Source organism: Sapajus apella, unplaced genomic scaffold (assembly GCF_009761245.1).
Source record: "Sapajus apella isolate SASKATOON/1434 unplaced genomic scaffold, GSC_monkey_1.0 scaffold12, whole genome shotgun sequence".
In the NCBI taxonomy this organism is placed as follows: Eukaryota; Metazoa; Chordata; class Mammalia; order Primates; family Cebidae; genus Sapajus; species Sapajus apella.
This window is the reverse complement of record NW_022436952.1, coordinates 31,493,229-31,511,191: the sequence shown is the minus strand read 5'-3', so window position 1 is coordinate 31,511,191 and position 17,963 is coordinate 31,493,229. Positions and strand designations below refer to the sequence as shown.

At 41.8% G+C, this 17,963-nt stretch overlaps 1 protein-coding gene across 4 annotated transcripts in view; it reads right to left on the bottom strand.

Moving 5' to 3' along the window:
• Positions 1 to 3,863: 3,863 nt before the first annotated feature.
• TADA2A (transcriptional adaptor 2A) overlaps positions 3,864 to 17,963 on the bottom strand; it is a 70,800-nt gene continuing 56,700 nt past the window's right edge. For 3 of the 4 annotated variants that reach the window (XM_032280795.1, XM_032280799.1, XM_032280797.1), the window contains 2 exons: positions 17,455 to 17,498; positions 12,781 to 12,995 (listed from right to left, as the gene is read on the bottom strand). In XM_032280795.1, the coding sequence (XP_032136686.1) occupies positions 12,796 to 12,995; positions 17,455 to 17,498 (244 nt within the window). In that variant the 3' untranslated portion in view covers positions 12,781 to 12,795. Of the gene's footprint in view, positions 4,247 to 8,035; positions 8,042 to 12,780; positions 12,996 to 17,454; positions 17,499 to 17,963 lie in introns of those variants that run through there. The other variant, XM_032280798.1, reaches the window with a different exon arrangement.

Sequence of the window (17,963 nt, the reverse complement as noted above, 5' to 3'; positions counted from 1 at the left end):
TCCTACTAGGGGATATTGTATGGAAAAGCTGTTACCCCACCTCTCCAAAGCAAACAAATATCCATGATCTCAGGGTCAGAAACCTGCTGTCTCCTCTGCTACTGAAAGTTCAAATCAGTCCATCCAAATCAGCTAGAATCTTCAAGGCATTTCTGAACTTTTTGCTCCTTTTCAGTAATTTTGGGGAAAAGCTGTTAAATTACCCTGAAAGTTGCCCTTTTCATCTCTGACAACTTCCTAAAGATTAGAAACTGAAATAAAAACATCAGTTTTCTTATAGGGGACACTGATTGGGCAAATGCACTATTCCCCCCCAACCACCCCCTTCCCGTCCCCCCAGCCAAGGAGTTAGTTATCTCTGGTAGTAACTGTAACCGAAATGCTAACAGCCCATAGCCCAGATTCTACTGATTTTTCTTTTTTTTTTCCTTGAGACAGAGTCTCAGTCTGTCACTCAGGCTGGAGTGCAGTGATGCGATCTCAGCTCACTGCAACCTACAACTCCCAGGTTCAAGCGATTCTGCTGCTTCAGCCTCCCAAGCAGCTGGGATTACAACACACGCCACCACGCCCGGCTAATTTTGATATTTTTAGTAAACAGGGGATTTGTCTCAAACTCCTGACCTCAAGTGATCTGCCTGCCTCGGCCTTCCAAAGTGCTGGGATTACAGGTGTAAGCCACCACGTCCGGCCTCCATTGATTTTTAACTTCTTAATACGTTTTTATGTTTTAAAGGAATGCTGTAGGTGAAGGGTGATAATGAAGGGTGAGGGGTGAGGGGTGAGGGAGGGATCCAAATCAATAGTTATATATTGTTCAATAGGAAGAAAGGCTTAGGTAATTGCAAAGAATTTCAGAAAGAGAGAGTATACTAGGCAGATAGCTTTCCAAGGAGAGGATACATTAGAAGTGTCACGAGTTGTCACTTAGCTGTCAGTTCACTGAATAAGGGTGATTCAATGACAGCATTTCAACATTTCTGCTTTGATTAAGAAAGTCCTGGTTTCTTAAAACTATGAGGCCTTCTCCTTTCCATACTTCCTAAGATGCTGATTCTGTTCAACACAACTCCGGACCAAGGCAGGTTTATTATAAACTACCTGGAAGCTTTTTGCCACGTACAGCCTCAGGGGAGACCTGCCTTGGTCTCCCCTGAAAAAAGTGTTGCTTGCGGTGAAACCCCGTCTCTACTAAAAATACAAAAAATCAGCTGGGCATGGTGGCGCGTGCCTGTAATCCCAGCTACTCAGGAGGCTGAGGCAAGAGAATTGCCTGAACCCAGGAGGCGGAGGTTACGGTGAGCCGAGATCGCGCCATTGCAGTCCAGCCTGGGAAAAAAGGGAAAAACCCCCCCCCAAAAAAAAAAAAAAAAAAAAAGTGTTGCTTGGTTCAGAACGGGGGGTTAATTCAACCAAATGATTAAGTTGGTGCCACAGAAATCCATCCTGCTGCTCTAAAGTAGAAAATAGGTGCATCAGACTCACTTATCCAGCCCAATTCTGGGCTAGCAAAATTTAACTATAGTTTTCTTTTTTTTTTTTTTTTTTTAAAATCTTGGGATGACCCAGGTGAAAACTATAGAGTTTTCAAAGACAGGGGTAAGTACAGTGACCTTCAGGGCTACATCTATGAAATAAATTTTTTGTAGTTTTCAGGGTTTTGAACCTTTTAGTGGGAACTTCCTGTGCTATCTCCATTTCCTTATTGCCACTGCCAACAGGGAAGGGAACCTAGTACACAATGCATAACAAGCTACTCAAGTGACATACATCTTTCCCTTAAATAATGTGTCTGATTTGTAGCTTAGTCAATCAAATCAAAGGGCAATTTGACTGCATTACGTCTTTCATTGCAGTACACCTTAACTGCTGGAAGCCAAGGCAACAAACAGAAAAAGAACTCCCTGCCATGAGACACAAACTGGTTTTCCATGCTGCTCAGAAACTGTTCATTTGTTCCTTCCTCAAATGTAGCATACTAACACTTCAGTTCTGATGCATATTTCAAGGATTGGCTACTTAGGTTCCAAATTCCCTAGTTAAAAGCTCTTCACTTTTTTTTTTTTTTTTTTTTGAGACAGTCTTGTTCTGTCGCTGAGGCTGGAGTGCAGTGTCAAAATGTCGGCTCATTGCAACCTCCACCTCCTAGGTCCAAGTGATTCTACTGCCTCAGCCTCTCTGAGGCTGGGATTATAGGCGTGAATCAGCACGCCTGGCTAATTTTTGTATTTTTGGTAGAGACAGGGTTTCACTGTGTTGGCCAGGCTGGTCTCAAACTTCTGACCTCAAGTGATCCGCCCACCTCAGCCTCCCAAAGTGCTGGGATTACAGACATGAGCCACTGGCTTAAAAACTCTTCACTATTGTTCTCGCTCCCACATCAAGTGCCTAGGTCAGCAGGACTATTACTATTCAGGTTGCTGTGACCCTGGCTCCTGTTATGCTTCACTCACATTTGACTCAAAAGGACTAGGTATCGTTGTGTTTTTTTTTTTTTGAGACAGGGTCTTGCCCTGTCACTCAGGCTAGATTACAGTGGCACAATCATGGCTTACTGCAGCCTTGACTACCGAGGCCCAAACAATCCTCCCACCTTAGCCTTCCAAGTAGCTAGGACAACAAGCATGAGCCACCACACCCAGTTTTTTTTGTGGGGATGGGATAGAGACGGGGCTCTTGCTGTGTTATCCAGCCTGGTCTCAAGCTCCTGGCTTCAAGTGATTCTTCCACTTCAGCCTCACAAATTGCTGGGAGATTACAGGCATGAGCCACTGCACCCAGCCTGTGTCTGAAAGAGAAATCTTTTAGCTTGGCCAACTCTTCTACACAAGGCCACAGACATGGCAGTGTCCCAGTGTTTCAAAGGTGGTCCTTTCTGGCACATGTGGGAGAGGTTAGCTGGATTTGGCTAAACACATTGCAAAGGAAAACAAAGTTTCCAGATCAGCAGCACCTCTTGAATCAAACTTTTATCTAAATTTAATTTTTAGAAATTCAAACAAATAAAAAGCCAGGTGCATACAAGATATAGAAAACTCTTTTGTGTTGTCAAGAATAATGCAATGTATATTTGGAAGGTCCACAAAGATATCCTTAAAAATGAATGGGTGAAGTTCCCCAGAATGCTTTCGAGAACACAGTACCACTGTCTGCTTAAAGATGCATGAAAAAGTGGTTTTTGGAGGGATTCTAGGTGTTAAGCTTTGCAAAGTTGGGTTTACCAAAGAAATAATAAAACTCATACATATTTATGAGTTTTCCCAAACTGCTATGTAATTTGGCCTCTGATTCTTCACATTAGAGATTTTTTTCTCTTGTTACATACCTACATATTTCCTAAAGCTAGAATGACTTAAAAACTGGGATTCTGTTGTTATTGATGAATGCCATTGGTTTTCTCCCTTTTCCATCTAATCCCCAGCTGAGGAAGATTTCAATAACTGGTTGCTTAACTGAGTTCAGATTTTAAAAGCAGGGGAAGTGAAGGCAGTTAATAAAAGGAAGGAAACCAGGACCAGGAAAAGATAAACTGTGAATATGTAGTATTAATTGGTCCCTCTCTCTTTTTTTTTTGGGTGGAGTGGAAATGGTGCGATCTCGGCTCACCGCAACCTCTGCCTCCCAGGTTCAAGTGATTCTCTTGTCTCAGCCTCCTGAGCAGCTGAGATTACAGGCGTGCGCCACCACGTCCTGCTAATTTTTTGTATTTTTAGTAGAGATGGGATTTCTCCATGTTGATCAGACTGGTCTTGAACTCCTGACCTCAGATGATCCGCCTGCCTCCGCCTCCAAAAGTGCTGGGATTACAGGTAATTGGTCTCTCAAGAGAGAGTGTCCTGGTCTTTGAGCACAGAGAAGGGTCATTACATGGAAAGAGATTTGTTCTTTATTTTCCACCACTTAGAAAAATATGCATAAAACTCCAGCAGAAACCTTTAAGTTGCAATAAAAATTTCAGGAAATAGGTCTTATTCATGTCATTGAGTTTCAGGGTAAACTCTTTTTGAGACAATCTGGACTAGGAGAGACCTGTCAGTGTTGTTGGTTTATGGCCAACCCTGTCTAGAAGAAAAAAGGAAGGATGCAATGCTATATATCTTTGCCAAGTTGGGTTTACCAAAGAAATAATGACGCTACTTTCTAAAATCCAGTCATTTAAAACTTGTCTTATTTTCTACTACTATTTTCAACCATTTCATTTTTCTCATGAAATCTACCGATTTCCCATCAGCTTTTCAGAGTTCAACTGGTTCCAAGGTTTCTGTCAGACTGTCCTACCATCCTCCCACTCCTAACTACGCAGCTGCCCCTTGTGTTCCAGCCAAATAAATCTCTTGGCACCATTTTCCTTACACCCACTGCTGCCTCCACATCATCCTCCACCCCGTGTGTGGAACTGTCTCCCACTTCCATCTGCCATGTCTCTCTCTCTTCTCTATCATATGATTGCCCCCAAAGCCCACCTCTCCCAGGAAGCCTTCCTTAATCAAGGTTAAAGACTCTTCAAACTACAACAAGCATCACCTAACACTGATGTCTAATGCATCCCAACTGTTCAGAACAGGAGCTACCTTTCAGGGATAAGAAGCAATCCCTTCACAGCCAACTAAGTGTGATGGCAGTAGTAAAATGTTTTCTATGAGATGTGACTATACAAAGAAAATAGATCATTTCCACATGTCATTCTTTTTAAAAAAAAATCAGAGTCCTCTATTTGAATTCCCTCAGATCCTGAGAGTGTCTTTTTCATTTCTAATCCCCTAGATGAAGTCCCTTCCCAGCTGCATGCATATTTACAACAGTCAAAAAGTTTGAGCAGATGCTTCCAACAAAGCATACAATTTTAATTAGATGTTTGAATATAGAAGGAATTAAACAGTCAACTATTTAATGTGATGTGTGTAGATTCTGACCAAGTTATTTCTATATACAACTTTGTTTCTAACAGAAATGAGATAACCATGACTATGCGTCTGGCTTGCTATTTTGCAGAAAGGTTTGAGGACCAAGTTTCAGATGTGGTGGGGCTACTCACCCTAACAACTAGTGAGTCCCATGTATAAAGCTGCTTTACTTCTGCTTTAAAAGCAGCTTTTATTGCAGGCCAGCCTTTCACCATTGAGAAATTAGGGTTCAAGTCTCAATCCAAGCAAAGCTGAGGTTTGTTGCATCATCTCCATCCTCAAGGACTTGGTATCCTGGGAAACCCAGGACAAGAACAGGGTGAGTTCAGGACACGTATGTCAGCAGACAGTGCAGCGTGATGGGGCGGGCATCCAACACCTTAAGTGTGTTTTAGTTACCAGAATATTTGACACACCCACAAATTAAATAGCAAAACATTTTAATCAATTAACTCTAAAAATAACAGAGACATGTTATATCCAGTGCCACCTCCTCAAAAGTCTACTGCAGATTAGACAGGCAGACTGCAAAGTAAAGAGCCAGACAATAAATTTTTTTTTTGAGATGGAGTCTCACTCTGTTGCCTAGGCTGGAGTGCAGTGCTGTAATCTCAGCTCACTGTAACCTCTGCCTCCCGGGTTCAAGTGATTCTCCCACCTCAGTCTCCTGAGTAGCTGGGACTGCAGGGGTACGCCAACATGCCCGGCTAATTTTTGTATTTTTAGTAGACACGTGGTTTCACCATGTTGGTCAGGCTGGTCTTGAACTCCTGACCTCATGATCCACCCACCTCAGCATCCCAAAGTGCTGGGATTATAGAAGCTTTGCTGGAGTTAAAAATGCAGTCTGGGATAAGACCATCATAAGAATATTTTCTTCTCCTTTACTCATAAAAATTGTAAGCTTAGGCCGAGCGCGGTGGCTCACGCCTGTAATCCTAGTACTTTGGGAGGCCCAGGTGGACAGATCATCTGAGGTCAGGAGTTAAGAGACAAGCCTGGCCAATATGGCAAAATCCCATCTCTACTAAAAATACAAAATTAGCCAGGCATGATGGCGGGATGCCTGTAGTCCCAGCTACCTGGGAGGCTGAGGCAGGAGAATCTCCTGAACCTGGGAAGCAGAGGTTGCAGTGAGCTGAGATTGCACCACTGCACTCCAGCCTTGGCGTCAAGAGTGAAACTCCATCTCAAAAAAAATGTTGTCAACTTAAAAACCCTTAGAAGAGAGCTTTCTTATGCTGTAAAACCTTTCTCTTTATTTTTAATCTGTCTGCAGTGTTTGAAGGCAAAGCAGATCATCAGCAAACTTACCTCTCAATATAAGGATCTGGGCCGGACTCAGGACTAAAGACTGTGGTTTAGTTCTATTTCTACCAGCACTGTGATGTGAGGTACTATGGTTCTTTTAGTTACAAGAGGTGTTAGGAATGAATGCCCACTCACATTTAATAATAGCTTATCTAGCACACAACTCTGCAGCACAATACCAACAACAGGAGTGTTTTAAAGCAGGATGGAGAAGAAAGCAGAATTTATACAACTTAAGGTTTCCTTTGTCCTTTCCCCTCTTTTGAAAATGAGAATTCAGCTGAAAAACAAAACTCTCCAGAATGCCCACACTGTCCTTTGACCCACCACATTCCAAACTTCTGACTTCTGATCCCAAGCCCTTAGAGCATCAGCCTTTGGTGATGTATCCTTCACGGATGAGGAAATCATAGATTTTCCGGGTTTTATTCACATCTATCTTGATGAGTGCTCTTGCCTGTGCCAGTCTTAAGCCTCCTTGCTTGTTACATTCGTTCAATAGAGCAGATTTGTATTCTAAATAGGCTCCAGGGACCAACCTCACCATCTGACAGAGCTGCAAGACATAGCAAATTTAATAAACATTAACATCTGTCAGTTTTGTAATTTAATCCAGCAGGTATAGCAAAAAAATTTTTTAAAGTGACACCAACCTCCAACTATTTATAGGAGCTGATGGGTGGCTGGACTACATTCCATTTAGTCACTTCCTCTGTGGGGAGAACACTCCCTAAGGACAGACACCCAGGAAGAGAAAGCCAGGGTGTGATGCTAGGAGAGCCTTTAGCACATGCCAGCTGGCTCAGGGGCCTGGGTTTGTTGGAGATTACAAATATGTACTCCTGAGGAGCAGCGTGGCTCATTCAGTAGTCAAACACTAAATGCCCAGGTACAGTCCCAGCACCAATGGTCAAGGAAGAGCCATGGGGCACAGTGGGGGCAGGATGCACAGATACTTGGATTCTCAAGTGCGCATCACATTGTTTCTAATACCAGCATAAAGCAGTAGTCCGTGCTTTGGGGATTACATCTACTTCAAAGAGAAAGGAGATAAAGAGACCTTGCTAAGAGGAGATGACTTTAACTGCTAAAAATCTAGAAAACTGCCACAGTATCCAGCAATGAGGAGTCTGAGGTCATCATGATGTGGAGAAGGATAAAAAAAAGGCTTGAAATTCCAGGCTATTCAGTATTTGAATCAGACTGGCCTATGACCTTCTTCGGCAATACATAGACACTACAGACATTTTCCTTCTACTCCCAAACTAATCCTTACTGTTTCTGGTGGATAAAATAAGACTAACACTGTTACCTACACTATGACCCTTTTTTATTATCTGAACTGAACTAATGATATAGGGTGGGAGAAGGGGGGCTGACCTTGGGAATTAAAAAAGGAACATATGAGGAGCAAAAGAGAAATTCCTCCAAAAGAGTAACAGACTTCAGAGATGTGACAGTTTTCTGAAAACTCCTGATGACGATTCTTATGAGGCTGGATTTAAATTTTAGAAACAATAAAATCAATATGAAGACAAGTCTAATGATTCCAATTGGAAAAAGTAGGTCACATAATTTTTAAAATCAGGCCAGGTGCGGTGGCTCATGCCTGTAATCCCAGTACTTTGGGAGGCTGAGGCAGGTGATCACCTGAAGTCAGGATTTTGAGACCAGCCTGGCTAAGGAGGTGAAACACTGTCTCTAATAAAAATACAAAAATTAGCTGGGTGTGGTGCGCACCTGTAGTCCCAGCTACTCAGGAGGCTGGGCAGGAGAATTGCTTGAACCCAGGAGGTGGAGGTTGCAGTGAGCCAAGAAACATGCCACTGCACTCCAATCTGGGCGACAGAGCGAGATTCCATCTCAAAAAAATATATATATATGTTAAAAAAATTTTTTTTAAATAATTAACATGACTATATTTGATGTTTCCTTATATTTATAAACATGCTCTGCAAACAATTTACAAAAATGTTTTAAATTATGATTATATTGTTGGAATAAGTCCAGAACTTTTCAAGGTGGCCATTCTAATAGGAAATACCTATTTTCATGTAAAAGTTACTTATTTTAGGTTTCCAAAAAATCTATTTTATTTATATAAAGCACTTAGTAGAGTAGCAAATGGTAAGTGCTCAATAAGTTTTTTTGTTTGTTTGTTTGTTTGAGACGGAGGTTTTTTTTTTTTTTTTTTTGAGACGGAGTTTCACTCTTGTTACCCAGGCTGGAGTGCAGTGGCGCGATTTTGGCTCACCGCAACCTCCGCCTCCCGGGTTCAGGCAATTCTCCTGCCTCAACCTCCTCAGTAGCTGGGATTACAGGCACACGCCACCATGCCCAGCTAATGTTTTGTATTTTTAGTAGAGACAGGGTTTCACCATGTTGACCAGGATGGTCTCCATCTCTTGACCTCGTGATCCACCCGCCTCGGCCTCCCAAAGTGCTGGGATTACAGGCTTGAGCCACCGCGCCCGGCCTTGAGACGGAGTTTTGCTCTTGTTACCCAGGCTGGAGTGCAATGGCGCGATCTCGGCTCACCGCAACCTCCGCCTCCTGGGTTCAGGCAATTTTCCTGCCTCAGCCACCTGAGTAGCTGGGATTACAGGCACGTGCCACCATGCCCAGCTGATTTTTTGTATTTTTGGTAGAGACGGGGTTTCACCATGTTGACCAGGATGGTCTCGATCTCTTGACCTCGTGATCCACCTGCCTCTGCCTCCCAAGTGCTGGGATTACAGGCGTGAGCCACCGCGCCCGGCCCACTGCTCAATAAGTTGATAGTTGCTATTATTATGTAATTTACATACCACATGTGCTTTCCCCAGAAGAGGAATGGTGGTAGGGTGACAAGCAATTCCCTGAAATCTGCCACAAATGGCTATTTAGCTCTTGGACTTCTTGGATACACCGAAGCTATGCATATATGTTAAATGAGTGAAACAAAACGGGTTTGACACTATAATGGATTTTTAACGACAACTAAATTAATAATCAGCCCCTATTCTCTTTTCCCCAGCCCCCTCCTCTTTGTTACCTCCTTTTCTTTTTCATTCAGCTTCTCTGTGCCAGGGAGGCCCGTGAGGTTCAAGGGTGGTGCACTCCGTCTACCTATAGAGAAAGGAAAGAGCATAGATTTAATAGGAGTGACAACTTCTCAGGTACAAAGTATTAAAAAGTTCAGTGTAGCCAGGCCAGCTAGGTATAGTATCACTGTATCCAGCTTAGGAAATCCTGTCTCATTCCCTCAGGACTCTTTAGCAACATGGGCACCCCAACATTCACTTGAAAATAAAAATGAATTACATATTCAGGGCACATGAATTACCTACAATCTGCTAAAATACACATACAGTCACACGTACCTTAGCATCAAATGTAACTACTCACCACAGTAGTTATCTTTTATTTATTATTATTTTTTTGAGACAGGGTCTCACTCTGTCACCCAGGCTGGAGTGCAGTGTTGCCATCATAGCTCACTATAGCCTCAATCTCCCTAGCTCAATTAATCCTCCTGCCTCAGCCTCCCAACTACCTGGGAAGACAGGCATGTGCCACCATGTCCGGCTATCACCTATTTCTTCCTAACCATGTAGGAGACTCTAAAATCTGAAGCACAGATGTCACCCGGTTAAGAAAGGTCACACACTGCCTGCCTTGACAGCTGATGAATGGAAATAACTGCAGGAGAGACATTCCCTAATCCTTGCCACTCTGCCAACAGTACAAGGCAAACATGGTAATTAACCAAGTACTCTGTGCCTTCAGATCAAAGACTGTGAGGACAGCAAAAGGCCCTTCTTTTTTATTTTGTGAGAGAATATCTGTTCCTTCCAAAGTAGCCCTGTTTACCTGCAAGATCCACAAACAGGAACAATGAGCCATTATGTGGCAAAGCACGGGCTGAGGTAAACTCACATATCTGAGAAAGAAACCTAAGTAGGAGGTCACTGGCCAGGGGGCAAAGCTTGATGAGCAAAACTTTTTTGGTTTTGTTTTGAATGTCTATTAGGGATTGGTGTTCAGCTGGGAATAGATAGACTAAGTTAAGCAAAGAAAATGTTGAAGTTTTATAGAGGTTGCTTTTCAAGTGTGTCAGAGAAAGGGGAGGGACTGTTACAAGCTGCTCTGGTGGAAAACAGGCCTCTCTGTTATATCAGCAAAACGCATAAGCGATTATCCCAAATCCTCAAAAAGGGAGATAAAATTATTTGGTTTCTCACAAAAGTCACCAGAGGCTAGACTATAATCAAAGATGCCAGGCTTCCAATACATCGATGCCTTAAGAACTTAACATAAAGGAGGGCAAGAGATCTCCTCAGCCTAAACATAAGGGGCGAGAAAAGCTTACATCAGTGTAGGAACAAACAATGAACAAGAGGCCAGGTGCAGACCCTCACACCTGTAATCCCAGCACTTTGGAAGGCAGGAGGATCACGTGAGCCCAGGAGTTCAAGACCAACCCGGACAACATAGTAAGACCTTGTCTCTACCAAAAAAAAAAAAAAAAAAAAAAATCGCCAGGTTTGGTGACACAAGTCTGTAGTCCCAGCTACTCAGGAACTGAACTGGGAGGATCACTTAGGCCTGGGAGTTCGAGGCTGCAGTGAGCCATGATCACACAATGCACTCCAGCCTGGACAGTAGAGGGAGACCCTGTCTCACAAAAAAAGAAACAATGAACAAGTCCATGCAGATGGTTCAGAAAACAAAAATCTGTGATGTTAGCCAGTTCCTTTATTTAATTTAATTAATTTATTTTTAGAGACAGTCTTACTCTGTCACCTAGGCTAGAGTGCAATGGTGTGATCTTGGCTCACTGCAGCCTCCGCCTCCTGGATTCAAGCAATTCTCATGCCTCAGCCTCCTGAGTGGCTGGGATTACAGATGTGCACCACCATGCCCAGCTATTTTTTGTATTTTTTTTTCAGGAGAGACGGGGATTTACCATGTTGGTCAGGCTGGTCTCGAACTCCTGACCTCAGGCGGTCCGCCTGCCTCAGCCTCCCAAAGTGCTGGGATTATAGGTGTGAGCTACCACACCGGGCCCAGTTCCTTCATTTTAATTAGCCGGTACTATATTAGCTTAGTTGTATTTAGATTTTGGGGGCAGAGTGTTGGCAATAAAAAACTTATAAAATAAAACATGGATTTCATTGTCTTGGCTACTCCCCTAAAAGGCTATCTGTTTTCCCTTCAATCACCAAGGATCATCAGATAGTATATGGCTTAATCTTGCTCTGTATACTAATCTCAAAATAGGACATACTCAAAGAGGTAACACTAAGAAACAGAAATACTTTAGGTCCAACTTAGAAATCCTTATGTTTCTAGCAGATAACACATGCTTCCTTGCTCATGTTATATAAAAATAAAAAGCTTAGTCTGGGCACGGTAGCTCATGCCTGCAATTCCAGCACTTTGGGAGGCTCAGGTGGGCAGAACACTTGAGATCAGGAGTTCGAGACCAACCTGCCCAACATGGCGAAACCCTGTCTCTACCAAAAACATAAAAATTAGCCAGGTGTGGTGGCGCACGCCTGTAATCCCAGCTACTCAGGAGGCTGAGGCAGGAGAATCACTTGTACCCAGGAGGCAGAGGTTGTAGTGAGCTAAGATCATGCCACTGTGCTCCAGCCTGGGTGACAGAGCAAGACTGTCTCAGAAAACAAATAAAAAATAAAATAAAAAGCTTTTATCTCCTGTGAAATAAGTGTCAAAATTAGTGGTAGATGCAACTGTAGTAATCTAACTGCTCATGAACACTGGTAAAATAAGTTACCTCTCTAAAGTTCTTTTTTTTTTTTTTTTTGAGACGGAGTTTCGCTCTTGTTACCCAGGCTGGAGTGCAATGGCGCGATCTCGGCTCACCGCAACCTCCGCCTCCTGGGTTCAGGCAATTCTCCTGCCTCAGCCTCCTGAGTAGCTGGGACTACAGGCACGCACCACCATGCCCAGCTAATTTTTTTTGTATTTTTAGTAGAGACGGGGTTTCACCATGTTGACCAGGATGGTCTCGATCTCTTGACCTCGTGATCCACCCGCCTCGGCCTCCCAAAGTGCTGGGATTAGAGGCATGAGCCACTGCGCCCGGCCAACTTTTAATTTTTTATGGTGAAAAATCAAATGGTAACTGGGTAGTGCTCTCACAGAAATACCACAGAAAGACAAGAGAACAATGGAAGTACTATCTCCACAAGCTATCCATCTCTGTCCTCATTTTTAAAACTACTTTTAGTACTAAGATATTTATGAACAAAATAAACTGGGATTTGCTTCAGAATATCCAGTTGAGGGCAGGAGGGAAGGCAGTGGATGATAAAGCTGCAACCAGACTGGCAATGTGTTGAAAACCACTGAAGCTGGGTGATGGATACACAGGAATTCATTATATGATTATCTCTACTTTTATATATATTTGAAAATACCCATGATAAAAAGTGGGGAGAAAAACTATTAAATTATTATTTATCTGGGGCGGTGGGGGAAGCCATTAGGGCTTTTTAACCTCTCTTCGCCACTCCCACAGTCCCAAATTTGTCTCATTGTAATAATGGGGAACAAAGACAGAAATATCCATTTATTTACAGAACTTCACATAAAACACATCATTCTCAATCCTACTTATATAAATACACATATACTGCTCAAGGCTCAAAAACCACCTACATGCATGGCTTTCAATGAATTTGTCATGTTCCACTGGCCCCACAATTCTTGCAAATCGCCTCATTGTTTCATAAAGGTCCTGGACTTCCTTGGGATACCGCCGTTCCATTACTACAGAGAAAAAAAAAACATAAATGTGTCATGGGAAATGTAAGGTGACTAACTTATCCATGACAGGAAGCAAACAGGAAAGCCAAGAATGCAAAACACTAAAATCATAATGATAACAGCATCACAGCAAATATCCCACAGGGATGTTGTTATCACGGAGATCATCTCCACCACTGAGCACTACTGATCTCCCATACCTCACTTTTTTTTCTTTTTTTCTTTTGAGATGAAGTCTCATTCTGTCGCCCAGGCTGGAGTGCAGTGGCATGATCTCAGCTCACTGCAACCTCTGTCTCCTGGGTTGAAGCAATTCTCCTGCCTCAGTCTCCCAAGTAGCTGGGCTTCCAGGTCCCTGCCACCACACCCAGCTAATTTTTACATTTTTAGTAGAGACAGGGTTTGACCACGTTGGCAAGGCTGGTCTCAAACTCTTGACCTCAGGTGATTCACCCGCTTTGGCCTCCCAAAGTGCTGGGATTATAGGCGTGAGCCACCATGCCTGGCCCACCTCACTGTCTTTTAAACCACAGAGGGGCAGGAGGTGCTGGCAGTAATGGACAAGAAAATTAAAGGCAGAGCTTACATGCTTAGGAACAATTATGGCCAAAATTTATGGTATTAACTCCCACAGGAAAACAAGGAAACTAAAGACACAATAATCCATCCAGAAGATTTGCCACTGCTGGGAAAAGTGTGATTTCTTGCATGTCCCATCTACACATCCTCAAGCAAGATACATATTTTTTCATTCTTCATATGGGTCATTTTGCCTTTCTCCAAACTAAATCAACTACTGTAACTTAATTTAGTCCTAATGAAGTTATATTTGACAAGTGTCATGAAAATATCTTGCAGGGATGCCAGGGCTGCAACTCTGGGGATCATTACTGACCAAACAGCTAATCAAAAGACATATCTGCAAAGAAGATGGAGAGTAAAACTGACAATAACTGGTAGACTGAGGCAGTCAGGAACTCTACAGCTGCTACTTGGGTCACTTCAATCTGATAATCAGTAATTAGGTTAGTTCTGTCTACTTTTAGACTAAAGATACAGGCTTTCATTTATGTCAGCTATTTTTTTTTTTCCTAGCTTACTTTTTTATTTTTTATTTCTGAGACAGGGTCTTGCTCTGTTGCCCAGGCTGGAGTGCAGTGGCACAATCACAGTTCACTGTAGCCTCAAGCTCCCAGACTCAAGAGATTCTCTCACCTTAACCTCCCAAATACCTGGGACTACAGGCACATGCCACCGTGGTTGGCCTTATTTTTTTTTTTTAAACAGAGATGGGGGTCTCCCTATGTTGCCTAGGCTGGTCTTGAACTCCTAGGGTCAATCATTCCTCCTGCCTCAGCCTCCCAAAGTGCTGGGATTATAGGCGTGAGCCACCATGCCTGGCCTATGACAGCTATTTAAATTAAGTCCTCTTTTTAGGTGAATCTTTTCTATTGCAGGAGACATTCTTATCCAAAAATTCTAAAAGCTGATTTAAGGAGCAGCCATAGAAAAGACAAACCAACAACAACAAACAACAACATAGAAGAATACAGAGTAAAATTTTTAAATTTTAAGGAAAAAAAAAAAAACCCTGCCTACCATATTAAGGTCACTTGTACATTCTGTATAATGGCAACTGAGTATCTCTGAAACCACATTGCACACTCTACTTCTACAATCTCAGAAGCAACAGAGCTTCCCCTCAGCCCTATATTTGAAAAAACATAGTTAATAGAATAATGAAGTCAAACTGACCCCTATCAGTTGAAAGTAGAATTTATGCAACAGTCTATGTCTTTGAGGAGTAAAGGTCAAAAATAAACTGAAATATTATGGAAAACTAGGGAATTCCGATAGAGAACTTACTGCTGTGTCTACTAGAACACGACCAATTAAACCTGATCCTGAGTTATTTTTGCAAATCCACAGGTCATGATAAGGACAGGGTTCAATAGGCAATCTCATATGCTGCTAGAAGAAACAAATGTTTATACAACCATCTTTTGGAAAGCAGTTTGGCAGCAGGTATCAATAATTTTTAATGGTCACAGTTTTAGATGTATTAATCCCACTTCTAAAAATCTATTTTAAAAATCCTAAATAATCACAAAGCTTTATTCACAAGTTCATCACAGCATTATTTACGTAATGATTAAAAGAACTGAAAACAAGCTAAATACTTAGAGAAAAGTTATGCATATAATTATATGTAATATATACAACATATTTAACTATTAAAAGTACATATCACGTACTCTGTTAAAACTGATATCCTTAAAACACTACAGTAACTTGAAAAAAATGTGTAACATAAAGTGAAAACATATAGGAAATAAGGCCGCATGGTTGCTCACATCCATGATCCCAGCACTCTGGGAGGCCAAGGTGGGCAGATTACTTGAGTCCAAGGAGTTCAAAACCAGCCTGGACAACATAGCGAAACCCCATCTCTACTAAAAATACAAAAAATTAGCTGGGCATGGTGGCACACGCCTATAATCCCAGCTACTCAGGAGGATGAGATGGGAGAATCACATGAGCCTAGGAGGTGGAGACTGCAGGGAGCTGAGCCACTGCACTCCAACCTGGGCAACTAGAGACCCTGTCTCAAAAAATAAATAATAAAGGACATAAAATGTAACATACTTATGACCATGGCTATATATTTTTTAAATACTATAGGTTTTCAGATATGGGTCTTGCTCTATTGTCCAGGCTACAGTGCAGTGGCATGATTATAACTCACTGTAGCCTTGAACTCCCGGGCTCTAGTGATCTGCTGCCTCAGCCTCCCAAGTAGCTAGGATTACAGGCACAAGCCACCATGCCTGGCTGGATATTTATTTATATTGAAAAGACACTTAACCTTGCTGACTGAATCCCATAATGCTATGGATTATTAAAGAAATAACCCTATAAAAATCCATCAACTGGGATATGTTTTACAACCATTAGGCACTTTTACAAAAAAAGATTATGACACACAACTATTATAAATATTTTCATACAAACATTATGATTGTTATTATGATATCATCCTTCTTATTTGTGAAACAGACTCTACACTGTGGAAGAAGAAAATGTACCGGGACTTTTCTGCCCTGTTTAGGTATCTCTGATATTTAAAATAAGGGCCAGGTGAGGTAGCTCGAGCCTGTAATAAGGAGGCTGAGGTGGGAGGATCACTTGAGCCCAGGAGTTTAAGGCTGCAGCGAGATACCATCACGCCACTGCACTCCATCCTGGGCAACAGAGCAAGACTCTGTCTCTTAAAAAACAAACAACAACAACAACACAGTAAGATCAAGGTAGCATTTATTTGAAAAATGACTGTACTTATTTTTATCACCGTCACATAATATTAAAGTCATTTATTTTGTCTGTCTACAACCATGCAAAATAAAGATATCACTTTGTTAATTTTTATCTAATTTTTTTTTTTTTTTGAGACAGGAGTCAAGCTCTGTCACCTGGGCTAGAGTGCAGTGGCAGGATCTTGGCTCACTACAACCTCTGCCTCCCAGGTTCAAGTGATTCTCCTGCCTCTGCCTCGAAAGTAGCTGCGATTATAGGCACATGCTACCATGCCTGGCTAATTTTTGTATTTTTAGTAAAGACAGGAGTTTCACCATGTTGGCCAGGCTGGTGCTGAATTCCTCACCTAAGGTGATCCACCCACCTCAACCTCCCAAAGTGCTAGGGTTACAAGTGTGAACCACCACACCTGCCTTATCTAAAATATTTTTACAACCTGAAGATTAAGGTTATGTTACGTTTAACACACAGTTGCAAAACTTGACTCCAGAAAATGATTCATTAATATTCACACTGTAATTACTATACAAAAAGAATTTTAATACATGTTTTGTTGACTACAGATTAATACTTTTATTTTATTTATTTGTTTTTGTTTTTGTTTTGTTTTGAGAGGGAGTCTCACTCTGTTGCCTAGGCTGGACTTCAGTGGCGCGATCTAGGCTAACTGCAACCTCCACCTCCCGGGTTCAAGTGATTCTCCTGCCTCAGCCTCCCAAGTAGCTGGGATTACAGGCATGTGCCACCACTTCGAGCTAATTTTTTTTTGTACTTTTAGTAGAGATGAGGTTTCACTGTGTTAGCCAGGATGGTCTAGATCTCCTGACCTCACGATCCGCCCACCTCAGTCTCCCAAACAGCTGGGATTACAGGCATGAGCCACTATGCCCGGCCCCAAATTAATACTTTTAAACTTTCACTATGGATCAGAATTGCCCTGAAGACTTTTAAAAATGCAGATGCTGTACCTCCAAACCCAGAGATTCTTACTTGATTAATCGGGGGTGACAGCCATGCATCAGTTTTAGGTATCTTCGTAGATTAGGCTAATATGCAACTTGGATTAAGAACTACAATACATGATTTATTTAAAAGTATTCAATAATATTGGAAAAATTGTAAGATAAAGAAAACTGCTAATACTTACACTGAAACTTTCTAAGGTTGATTAATCCATGGTCTCTTATAATTCTAGAATGAAAAGCCACAATAATTTGTGTATTAGAATTATTTTCAATTTAGTAATGCTTTCCACATACAGCTATCATTAGATATCTTAAACACTCTAAGGTAGAATACAGAGATCCAAAAAGTCACTCCCACAAACTTCTGCAGGTCAGTGAATCACTAACACATTTTTAGAGTCTCAGGGATCACGGGTTTTTCCTCTCCTTGGGCATAGTAGGCTCTCAATGACTATTTGCTGAATGAATGAATAAATGAATGAATCAATAACTACTCACAAATGCTAAAAAAACAAGTCTGTCACATAAGATGAAACAGAAGGGAGAATCGCTGTCCATGTCATAAAATTAATCTATTCAGCTTGTGGAAATAATTGAGAACAGCCATTTTAGAGAAATCTGCTAACTGTAAAAGGCACTATGATCACATATTCAACATTTACAACAGTGCATTCACACAACACTTTGATGC